This window comes from Acanthochromis polyacanthus, chromosome 1, assembly GCF_021347895.1.
Source record: "Acanthochromis polyacanthus isolate Apoly-LR-REF ecotype Palm Island chromosome 1, KAUST_Apoly_ChrSc, whole genome shotgun sequence".
NCBI classification, from domain to species: domain Eukaryota; kingdom Metazoa; phylum Chordata; class Actinopteri; family Pomacentridae; genus Acanthochromis; species Acanthochromis polyacanthus.
Window position 1 is genome coordinate 28,951,119 of NC_067113.1, and position 12,201 is coordinate 28,963,319.

The window sequence follows — 12,201 nt, forward strand, 5'->3', positions numbered from 1 at the left end:
CGGCAGCCACCCGGCCATTCGGGTGGTGTTTACAAACACGAATGGAGGAGCCGAAATGAGCCGAAGAACAAGGCGGGATGAGCCGAAATGAGCCGAAGGCGTAGGGAAGAGACGAGCTCCGAATATTTTCGTCTGGTTATCGTATTGTATGCATTAGAAAACTCCAAGACAAATGTTACAAAGGGGTTGCTGGAGTTATTTCAATTATGCAGATATTTATGGAAAATACTGAAATGTGTTGTGCACATCCCGCCACAGAACTTTCAGCCATATTTTACATGAAGAACCATTTTCAATACTGCCTGCCCTTGCTCTGTTTTTTTTTTTGTTGTTGTTTTTTTAAGCTCCATGTTTTTTTATTATCCCTTCATGTTATCTCTATAATAAGATTTTAAAAGGGCAAAATGCTCTTAAAATACACCAGAATGCAGGAAATAGGATCAATAATTTTCAAAATTTTCTGGGGAACGACCCCCAGACTCCCCACCAGCGTCACACACAGACCAAATCTCACTCTAAGGTCTGGTCACAAATTGGCAGCCCTGAATTATTGTGTTGTGAGCAAAATTTACGGCCACTGTGGCCTAGAACATTTACACAGTAAAGTATCTCTGAATATATCTAAATCTGTCCAAAAAGTGGAAAAGCAATTTCTCAGTTTTTGTTAGCTGTTTGTGAAATTAAATGTTCACTCACATCCTGTGCATCTCCTGTTGGCTAAGCCCCCACTGTCCTTAAAACCTATTGACGCCCCTGATTATTCCTCATTTGTGGTGTTAACCGAAGTTTTCGGGACGTTATTAAAGGTCACCAAGTTAACTCCGCCCGCCTTGATAACTCTGCTCTGTAAATCGAGCGCCTTCACGTCTACATTGTTTTGCCAGGGGCGCGGCTAAAGTGCCGTTCTTGAATTTGATTGGCTGCTGGCGTCACGGACTTTTCAAATCGCTGCAGCTGCTGACGGAGCTGTCAAAACAGACGAGCGGAGCAGACCGACGCTGGTGAGAAATAACGACTAATGCACGCAGATTCTGGATATTTAGCGACATATATGTAAATATACAAGGCTTGTTATTATAGGCTGATAACATTTAGATGAAGGTTTAGTTTAATTCTTCTCTCTTTTGCTTCGTTTTGACCTACAAGCTGCGCAGCTAACGTTAGCTTCGTTGAGGAACACTCGTGAGTTCTGCCATTTAACTTTTATGGTATTTCAGATGATAACGTCGTTTTTATGGGAAATTTAGTACTTGTTTTAAACATAGAAGACACGACACGACTATGATATGTTTCATTTGTAGTTCGCAGGTTGATGTGTAGCCTGTAGCTACTGTCTTACTGTCACTTTAGCTTCGTTAAAGGACCTTTTCCATGGTGCTGTTTTAGCATGTTTTCGCTCACATGGTACAAAATCATGTTATATATGCAGCCTATATGATATAATTAAGTCTTGTTTTTGACTTTATTGTGCTGTGCAGGACGTATTTTATATTTAACATGTACATTTCACCACCTTTTTTGTGAAGAAAAAAACAAACAAAATGCAATTATCTGATAATTAAATCAATATTTCTCTGACAGTTTCTGCAAAAATCTAGCAGTAGTAGGATTTATTGCAGGTCAGCTACACAGTGTTTCAATGCAATATACACAGTATTGCTCTTTACATCATTGCCAACTATTAAATTAATCCCCCAACTATTCTGATAATCGAGTATTCTGTTTGAGTAATTTCTTTAAGAAAAAAAGTCTTAATTCTCTAATTTGAGCTTCTTAAATTGGAATATTTTCTGGTTTCTTTACTTTTTTATGAAGTAAACTGAATATTTTGGAGTTTGGGAAACACTGATTGACATTTTTCACCATTTTCTGTAACTTTATGGAGTAATTCCAGCTCACACCTGCACCAGAACTAGCATCATGCCACTCTGCCTGCTTAGCCCAGTCCACAAATATTAGAATTTTAACCTAACAGTTGCACAATTTTAGTATAACGGATATAAAACGCATGACACTGTGCTCTCTGCAAAGTAAGGCCATCCCACCTTCTATTTCCTATACTTGGTACATTCTCCTCATTAATATGACAGTGAGCCTGCAGCTCATGAGACCAGTGGTTCTCTGCAACTGTGTGTCTTTAAATTAATCTTATTTATGATGATTTCACAGCTATAATTACATGTAATGGCGAGATGCAGGTTTTAGCTTCCAGCTAGAGTGAGATTTTTATATTTGCTAAATTATTTATACTCTAATCTGGGTGACTGATGGAGATGCAGATGAGTTGAGAGGAAAAAGTTCACCCATAAAGCCAGATAACATAATAAATCACTAATAATTATTGAGTTAAATCTGTTGTCTGTGTTGCTAAAGAAATAAACAACTTCAGCAAGAGTCTCCTCCTCTACCTCCCTGAGCCTCACCTGCACCTTGTTACCTTCATCCTTTTACTTTTTTACAAAGCTTCTTGTATCTGAAAGCTTTCTTTCTTGGCTTAGTGAATTCGTTAACTGGATACCACCAGATCTCTGCAAAGACAAACCCTGTAACTGTTGTGGTCTTTGCTGCTTGAATGACGCACAAAGGAGCCAAATGTGGACAGCTTGTGTTATCAATATCATCTTATTTTAACAGGCTTAGTACATGAGTAGAATGACAAATAAAAAGATGTGTGCCGGTTATTAGCAGTTCAGGCCTGTAGCCTCAAACAGGCAATGGCCAAACAACATTAGAGGCCTGTAAAGTATAAATAAATCTTTTCTTTATATTTACTTTATATATATATGAAGAGTTCATTTGCAAAAAAAAGTTAACTCTGTTTTGATAAATTTTCTGAGTTTTTTTTATTGTTTACTTGAGATAATATCAATCAAACTGAAGTTGAGTGGATTTGACTCAGTAGAAAAATACATGACAAAATAGAGAAAAAATAAATTATTAGCATTATTATTATTATGATCTCAAGTAAACTATAAAAAAATGAGTTTTCTGAAAATTTGTAAAACGGAGTGACTTGTTTTTGCAAATATATATATATATATATATGTGTTATTCTACCTTTTGTGAAGTAAACGACACAAAATGGAATTGTGTGAGAGTGACATCAGTATCTCTGCAGTGACAGAAAACAGTAAAAATTAAAAATAGTGGGATTTATTTTAAGTTAGTTACACTGTGCTTAAATCTAATCTACAAGTACAGCATTTTTTTTTGTCATTTTCAAACCATTCTAAAGTAAACTGGTTTAGGGATTCAGTAAATCTCAAACTGCAGAGAATTTAACGTCATCACAGCTAACTTATTTTTGCCAGTGATGTTGCATATTGCAGCCTTTAGCCTCACGGGCACACTAAATCTGTTGTTTTTAGGCGATTAGTTCACTGATTTTGCTAATGAATGGCATCCAATTTGCAAAACAGATTTATCACGTAGTTTCTATTATCAGTCAAAGTGTACATGATGTGCAGCTAACATGGTTAAAAAAAAAATTTAAATTTTGCTGATGCTTCTTCCTCAGCCGTCTGAGACATGAGAAATGAAGAAATGAAGACGACTGAGTTTGACTCGTCGTCTGAAGACGAGGAGGTCGGAGAGGAGCAGCTGACTCCCTTCCACATCTCCTGGTGAGTCTCAGCAGCTTTGGTTTGACCTTAAACCAACGAAAGACACAAAATGGTACACATCTTTTATTAACTCAAGCATTGTAAAACATGTATGATTCTGTTCATTTTCACATTGATTTTAATTTTGTTTTCGTTGACTTTCAGGTTACCTCTGTCAATAGTAGAGTGTTCGCAGTTTCTTGGAATATGTGCATTACCAGGTATAATAAGAGTTTATTAATTTACACTTTGTTTGTTATATCTTTTACTAATATAGAAATAAAATCTGAATCATTCTGAATTTCTTTTGATTTTAGGTTGCAAATACAAAGACATCCGCAGGAGCCTGCAAAGAGATGTTGGTAAGACAGCACTGATGTTTACTGGGGTCTAAATAAATGTCTAGATGTGAGTAAAAAGACATATTTTAGTATTTATTTCACATTTTGGAAACATTTTCTGTCAGAAGACATGGGGAATTCAGCTTATGAGTGTAATTATAGAAAATCACACACAGTAAAGTTAGTGAACCTTTCTATATTAAATAGCTTCGTGTTTAAAGATGTTATACTGACCTTTTTAATTGTTTGTTGTTTTCTTAATTAAATGAAGGATTAGTTGATTGGTCTTTACCGGAAAATTCCAAAAGGCCAAAATAGAGGAATAAAGTAGAGGAATACAGAAACTAGAAAATATTTAAATTTAATAATGGAGTTTTTCTCAAACAGCTTAATCAAAATAGCTGGCAAAATATTATTTAATTTAAAAATACTCAATAATGGCAGATTTAATTCCACATGATGCATGAGATGATGTGATTTTTAGAGAGTATTGACAGTGGAGAGACGATATTAAAATCCAAACTGAGATGGCAAAGTTAAAAGAGCAAAATAAATTATCAATAAATCTGGAAACAAAAGACTTTTGGCAATTGGAAAATAAACTCTTTAATTCAGATGAAGATCAGTAACTCTAATATTCAGTTTAACTACACTTGTTTGGAAAATATTCTGTTTTTAGGCTGATATATTTGACTGTGGTGCAACATCAACACATTCATCCTGTTTGTTGTTATTTTTTTTATACATCTTAAAACAGTTTCAGTTTTTCTATATACAAGAATCTGTGCAGTATCATTATTTTCTGCTTAGGGGAAATCTGTACCTAAGTGTGGGTGAAAATGAATCACTTTCTCAAAGTGAGGATGTTGAAGGCAGCGTCTCTTTATTCAGGCAGTGAACAGAATCTCAAACACCAGGTTATGGAGCTCCCTGAACAGGAGGAATGACAGCATTTATACTCTTATATCACATCGTTTAGCTCCATGTCAGTCCTCTACGTCTGGATAGTGTCTCTTTGTTCTGACATGGGAGAGTAGCTCCAAACTCTTTCTTATCTTCACTTTATTCAAGGCCTCCTGCACTTTCTCACAGACTTTTAGACTCCTGCAAAACAACTAATACAGTCCTCAGTATTTTTTACTTCATTTTATTTTCTACTGATGTTTCCTACGCTGTGGCACTTTCCACTTTGTTGCTGTGAAATTGCAAATTGCCCCACTGTGGGATTAATAATGGATCAACATTAAAACCACTGACAGGTGAAGTGAATAACTCTGATTATCTCGTTAGGAAGGCACCTGCAGGGTGGTGGGATGAATCAGGCAGCAGGTTAACGGTCAGTTTGTGAACTTCACGTGTTAGAAGCCCAAAGAATGGGCAGTTTAAGGATCTGAGAGAGCAACTTTTGATCAGAGCACAGCCACAGCCAACCACAATTTATATTTTAGATAAGATGATGTAAGATGAGTGGGGAAATTTGCAGAGTTAAAATGTAGGGACATCAGTTGAAAAATTAAAAGCAAACAAGAAAGGTAGTGTCTACAGATATGGACCCGTACCCGTAGCCTGTGGGCTACAGATACGGCACTTTCCATTTGCCAGACAGATACGGACCCGTACGCGAGTCTCGCGAGTCAAGAAGCTGCTAACCACTGCAAACTGTTGAAAGGTAAGCAAAGGTTAGGGTTAGTGTTAGGGTCAGGTTTAGGGTCCGTACCTGTAGTACTGATGCTACGGGTCTGTACCGCTAGTGTCTACCGGGAGTCACGTGACCAGATCTCGTGTATCTGATTGGCAAATGGAAAGTGCTGTATCCGTAGTCCACAGACTACGGGTACGGTCCGTATCTCTAGCAACAACCAACAAGAAATTCTCCACAAGAATTTCTCCTGTGTTTACTATTGTGGAGACACTCCTAAATGTAGAAATTCAGATTTCTTTGAATGTGGAAACAATAATATTGCACAGGGTTATTCTGTATGTAGAAAAATGTTTGATTTTTGGCTGTAAAAAGAAATAATAATATAAAAATAAAATGCACTTTAATGCTAGCCTAGCCGCGCTAGACAACCCACGGCAACGAATTTAGTTCTCTGTCAGGGTGGGTCTAGTTACCCTCCATAAGCCTCGAGGTTGGATGCTCCTAAAACTGGCCGGACAAATCACCATGAAGTGTAGAGTCAGAAGGCGGGCGTAACTAAGTGATGACAGAGGCGCGACGATTCTGACAGAAACAACCGGAAACAACTAGCCTAGCCGTGCTAGAAAACACACGGCTACGAATTTAATTCTCTGCCAGGGTCGACAACAAAAACGACAACAGTCATTGAGCTCCATTAGCACCGACTCTGAATAATCTTTCTGTTAGCATGTCTGTAATATACTTGAGTTTCACCCATTGACTGTTTAAATAAGGCTTCACCGAACTACCGCATCCTCTGATTTCCGGCGCTCGAGGAGCCTATTCGTTGCGCTGATTGGTTGTATACCTACCCAGTTGCTGCAGAGTGATTTGATAGACAACCTTTTAGCCCGCCTCTCTCCCTGTTGAGCGTGCCTAGACCCTTGTGCCGTCAGAAACATGGGTGTAGCATGGCTAGGCTACTTTAATGCCTCACTGTCTAACAATTTTAGCATCTAGAGGCAGTTCTAAACATGGACATGAAGCATATTTAATGTGTTTTGAACCAGACTCGAGAAAATAAATCATTCAGTGAGAAAAAAATCTAAATCTTCTTTGCAGTTTTTTTCTAAATCTTCTGAATTTCTAAATCTTCTTTCCCTTATTTCCACCAGAGGAGCTCCAGAACCAGGGCGTTCAGGACGTGTTTGTGTTCTGCACCAGAGGAGAGCTGAACAAGTACCGGGTTCCCTCCCTGCTGGACGTCTACCAGCAGCGAGGCTTCACCGTCCACCACAGGCCTTTCGCAGACGGAGACGCCCCCGAGCTGGAGCAGTGCTGCCGGATCCTGGAGGAGCTGCAGGTCAGCCTCGAGAACAACCGGAGGACGGTGATCCAGTGAGTGAAAACATCCAGAATTTAAAGTTACTAAAAGCTGCATCAGTTAGAAATAAAGAACTTGAATCACGGGGTTTTAGACGTTTCTAAATTTAGTTTACTCTTTGTTCTGGGTAAAAATGGAACCGATAAGGGCTCCCAAAGAGTCAAATACTAATAAAAATACAGCTGATTTTTATCCACTAGACGATCTCAAACTGGTGTCAGAGAATGATACGGAAGCCGACTGAAGCATAGAAAGACAAGAAACTTCGTATTTTCTGCCCGTTTTCAAGAAACACATCCTGCTAAAATCAGTTCACAGGCGTTTTCTGTAGGAACAATACATTAATGTTTAGCACATAAACCTAAGAAGCTGCACTTCCAGATTTTTAGTTGCAGCCCAGCATAGAATATTACCGATGTAAACACTATAAAGTTTGTAGATGGAAAAACAAGTTTTTTTTTCAAGAATCTGAGGACTAACATGCCTTATCTGTTCTCTGACACAATATAAAAGTCAAGTAAAGCAGTGACTTTTTTTGGAAATTCTTAGACTTCTTCAGAAATGCATGCAGATTCTGCCAAAACATGGAGCTTTTTCATATTTTAATGCTTGTTTTTTCGTAAAATACTTTAACTAAACTGCATAACGGAGGATACACCACCTGCTGCTTTGCCCTAAATATTTAAAAAAAATATATTATTTTAAAGACAGTTTCACTTAAAAGGATGAAAAACTCATTAAGAGGTTTCATAGAAAAACAAAGAAGACACATGAAATAAGAAGATTTCCTTAAATAAATTATCATCTTTTGTTTTTATGAGAAGAAGTGCCATGTTATGAGAATAAATTGCTGTTTTATGAGGAAATAAATTTTACATAATTATGGGAAGCATCTTTTTCAACACTGCTTACAACTTATAACCTCCTTTTCTATCTGTTCTTTCCTTCTTTTTTATCGTTTGTGTTCTTTCTGACTTTCTAAAGCGTCCTCAACAGCTCTATTTAAGCATTATTTGTAATTATTGAACTAAAAGAAGAAAGATTCCTCGTTAAAACTAAATAATTAGGTCTCTGTCTTGTAATAAATCATCAAAATAGCATGAAGCTATCTTGTTTTAATGGGAAACTTGTGTTTAAATGAAATTCTCCAGGTAATTTTGATGTTACAAGATGCTTTTATGTGCGCTTGTTTGAGTTTTTCTTTCATATAATGTGCAGATAAAGACGGTAAACTAAAGGTTCGTGTGTCACTCGGTAAAACGAGGACGTTTGAAGTCAGCAAAGCTTTTACTGCTGCTGTTAAAAGGCTCCTGAGAGGCTCTTTCATCCCCCGGAGAGCTGATAAAGCTGCTTCACCAGGCAACAGGAGGAAACCGGCCGCTCACCTAAACACCTCAACAATGTAAATCTGGAGGCTGCTGCTGCGACCACAACATGCAAACCTGGTCCTGTAAAGCTTAAAAATAGACTCGGGTGCTGCCTTTTGTGTGTGTTAATATCTGAGGTATTTTTAAGCCTCGGTATCCTGAAGCAGCAGATGGCTTCTCACCACAAAGCGTCTATTTCCAGCTATCCTCGGGACGCCTCGTTACACAACAGTTTGCTCTGTAGCCGTGCATTTGATGGGATTTTGCTCTTTTCTTTTGTCTCCTCCCTCAGCTGCTACGGAGGCCTGGGACGCTCCGCATTAAGTAAGAAAATCCTCACACTGTTATCTGATATCGGTTTTGGGAAATGTGACATTTGATGTGTAAAATGGGGTTTTACGTCGTGTTTTCTGTTCAGTCGCCGCCTGTTTGCTGCTTCAGCTCTCCTTAGCAATGACGCCCAACAAAGCCATCGAGATCCTCAGGGAGCACCGAGGAGGAGGAGCGATACAAACCGTGAAAGTGAGACGTGACTTTAAACTTATTTTAAGGAATCATTTAGCTGCTTTTACACTTTTAAACCCATTAATGCAGAATCACATAACTTTTTTCTGCCTTTTATAAACTGCTTCTGTCGGTTTTATTTCAGGACTTTTTCATAATAAAAACGCAGGCATTGTAATTGTAATTAATATCCAGAGCCCTCGGGTCATCAGGGACAGGTTTACTGTGTGTTCCCAGAACCAGAACCAAAAATAGTGAAGCAGCATTCAGCTATTCTGCTCCTCACCTGTGGAACAAACTTCCTCAGGTCTGCTATTTTAAATCAGGCCTGAAAACCAGATACTTTACTGCAGACAATCCATTTTCTTGTCTTTTAATACACGTTTATGATCTTAATGTCTACTTTTATGCTTTATTTCTTTGATTTTAATGTATGTCTGCCTTTAAATGTTTTTTATGAATGTATTCCGTTGCCATTGTGTATGAATTGGGCTATACAAACAAACTTACCTTGCCTAATAACGTAATATTGCACTTTAGGGATGTTTCTTAAAGGTGCATTTTATTGATTTCTGATTGCTTTCTGAATCCCAAAACCTGTCTGGTTTGAAAGACAAAAATTGCTAAATTGGCATTTATCAGAGTCAGAAACTGTAAAAACCCAAAGAATCATCAGTTTTTACTTTCTGAGGGTCCTCAAACTTAAAACCTGAGCTTAAAATCGTAATATTTCATGAAAATCATTTTATTCTACGCATCTCATTTGAAAATTTGCTTTAAAATACTTTTTGCTCTAACCAGACTGTACAAAGTTAAAAAAAATAAAAATAAATTTGTACTTCTTGGCACAAGAAGAAACCAGAACTTTTTTTCATAAAACATGACATAGGGCCTTTTACATTTAAAAACAAATTGAAGAAATTAAGAGTAATCAATAATTTACAAAACTAATCATCTCTTCCAGAGAAAACACTCTGGTTTAAACCTCAAACTTAATTTTCTAGTTGTCATTTATTTTAGTTTTGGTTTGTTGGACAAAGTACACACAAAAAACTTGAGCTCCTTGAGAAATTGTGTGTATTTTTCACTTATTTCTGACATTGTATAAATAAAACAAATGATCAGTCAGTTGAAATAATGATAGTTGATAAAGACAGGAATCAATAGATGCAGCCCTAAAATTCTTATGTTTAAAAGGCATTTTGCAGCATTGATTTATTTAATTGCACATATTTTGTGTGTGGCAGTTTATTTTTTTTAATCACAAAACCTTTTAAGTTCTTGAGTCTAAAAAAAACTAATTTTTTCTTGTCTGATTTTTATTTTTGCATATTTTTTTACATCAGTCACTGAAAATGTAGAAAATGTAACGTGGTGTTTCTGTATTTACGGTTATTGCACTGAAACATGCAAAATCCAAAGTATGACTTGTCTTGTTTTGTTCTCAAAGATTTCCTCCTGAACATGTGTTTTTTTTTTTTTTTTTTTTTTTAACGTAGCAATACAACTTCCTTCACGAGTTTCGGGAGCGGTACTCATCCTACCAGGAGAACAGAGAAGCTGCTGCAGAGCGTTCGGTGTCTCGGTGATCGCTGCTGCTCTTCAAAAGGAAAATAATCTTCAAATCTGCTCATTTATCGGTGATTCTTCTCTGGTCTCGTGTGATGTAACTGTGTTCTGTAAGAACTGCACTTTAAAAGAATACTCTAATATATATTTCTGCTTCTCTTCCTCATTATAATCAAATAAAAGTATCATTGGGGAAAAAACGCTGCTTCGGTGTTTTCGTGTTCTTGCAGCTGCATCACAAACAAAACAATGCAGGTTTTTCAGATAACTGATGTGTGGTTCTAGTGGGAAGTGTTCAGCAGATGTTTGTTCTGTTTTTAACGGTGTCCTGGTTTTTAAAGGTGGATTTAACTGAACAGGAGCTTTTCAGGTGCCTTTTAGGTAGAATATGTTAAAGGAGCTGCACTTTTCTTGCTAAATATAACGTATAATATTTATTAAGTCTATCTTTTGGACTGTGTGGAATGCAAGCTGCAGTAATTAATTGATTTAACCCTTTAAGACCTTTCATTGTGCAAGTCTGCCAGGACATATTCTTACATTTTTACATACTGTAGCGCAAATTTTTTTGAGTATTTTTATTTGTTTTACATCAATATAACCCTTCTATCCCAAGTTTTAATATTATGTATCAACTTTTGTCTTAACTACAACAATAAATTGCTTAAAAGTGCAATAAACCTAAAAAATGAAAATCTTTTTTTCACATAAATTTCAAAATACAGAAATTGCATAGCTGTATCCCACAAGTTTGTTTAAAAAAAAAGAAAAGCTGCACACTATCCCTTAGCCTCGTTTATAAATATATTTGTTCTGTGTGCTTTATTGTGTATTTTTACAAACCCATCACTGCAACAAAAAAGTGCTCTGAGACCTCGTGAATGTGTGAAATGTTAGTCTAAGTCCCCAGCTTTTAGATGCAAAGACAATGATCGATTTATCTGGTTTCAAATCTACCACCAATCAACAGTCATAGCACTGGTGCTACACTGGGCTCTATAGGGTTAAACTATTAAATATTTTGCCAACTATTTTTGTAATTGATTTATCATATTGAACAATTTCTTTTTAAACGGAAAAGTCAAAATTATGTGATTAGAGTTTGTAAAATGTGAATATTTTCTGATTTTTTTTTCTTCCTTCAGTTGTGACTGTAAACTAAATATCTTTTGGCTTTTGAACAAACAAGACTTTTGTCATTCTGGGTTTTGGTAACAAACATTTTTTTCACCATTTTGTGACAAAGACCAAACAAATCAGAGTAAATAATCAGCAAAAAAATTAAAGTATTGCTGTTGTAAATTCTTAACTTTGACTAAAAAAAACGAGGCATTTGAAAGAAGAATCTTGAGGACTAACATGCCTCTTCTGTTCTCTTTTTTTTAAGGGAGTTCCACATCTTGAAAATTGAATACATTTGAGCTGAAATGTTCTGTATTTTATTTTCAGTTTTGATTATGATCGTGGTTTAACTGAATAATGCAGAGACTTAAATATCAACAAAAAAAGTTAAAACACTAGAATTTCTTGTTCATGTTCAACACAAAGTTGTTCTAAATGATCACTTATCATTTCGAACTTTGTGTTGATCTGCAGTGACTTCTTCCTCTACAAGGACAAACTATGCCTGAAAAACGTCCTCAGTTTTTCCATTTATTTGTCACCAGTCTATTTCAATCCAAATCAAAACTGCGGACATTTAAATGATCTTCAGCATCGTTCAGATTCCTGTTTTTATCACCATTATCTGTGCAACAACTTGAGACATCTCGCAAGGAAACTAAAAATGCAGCGTTAAATTAACACTCCGGTC

The 12,201-nt window shown here is 36.5% G+C and overlaps 1 protein-coding gene across 2 annotated transcripts; it reads left to right on the forward strand.

Moving 5' to 3' along the window:
• Window positions 1–868: 868 nt before the first annotated feature.
• On the forward strand, window positions 869–10,589 carry cdkn3 (cyclin-dependent kinase inhibitor 3). Of its 2 annotated transcripts, XM_051957417.1 has the most exons (9): window positions 945–1,001; window positions 1,147–1,182; window positions 3,518–3,623; window positions 3,768–3,823; window positions 3,920–3,964; window positions 6,740–6,962; window positions 8,608–8,639; window positions 8,734–8,837; window positions 10,319–10,589. In XM_051957417.1, the coding sequence occupies exons 3-9, from the start codon at window positions 3,529–3,531 to the stop codon at window positions 10,406–10,408; spliced, it is 645 nt and encodes a 214-aa protein (XP_051813377.1). In that variant the 5' UTR covers window positions 945–1,001; window positions 1,147–1,182; window positions 3,518–3,528; the 3' UTR covers window positions 10,409–10,589. The 2 variants fall into 2 exon arrangements, with proteins under 2 accessions (XP_022052809.1, XP_051813377.1); XM_022197117.2 differs by lacking the exon at window positions 1,147–1,182 and having other exon boundaries at window positions 869–1,001.
• The last annotated feature ends 1,612 nt before the right edge of the window (window positions 10,590–12,201 follow it).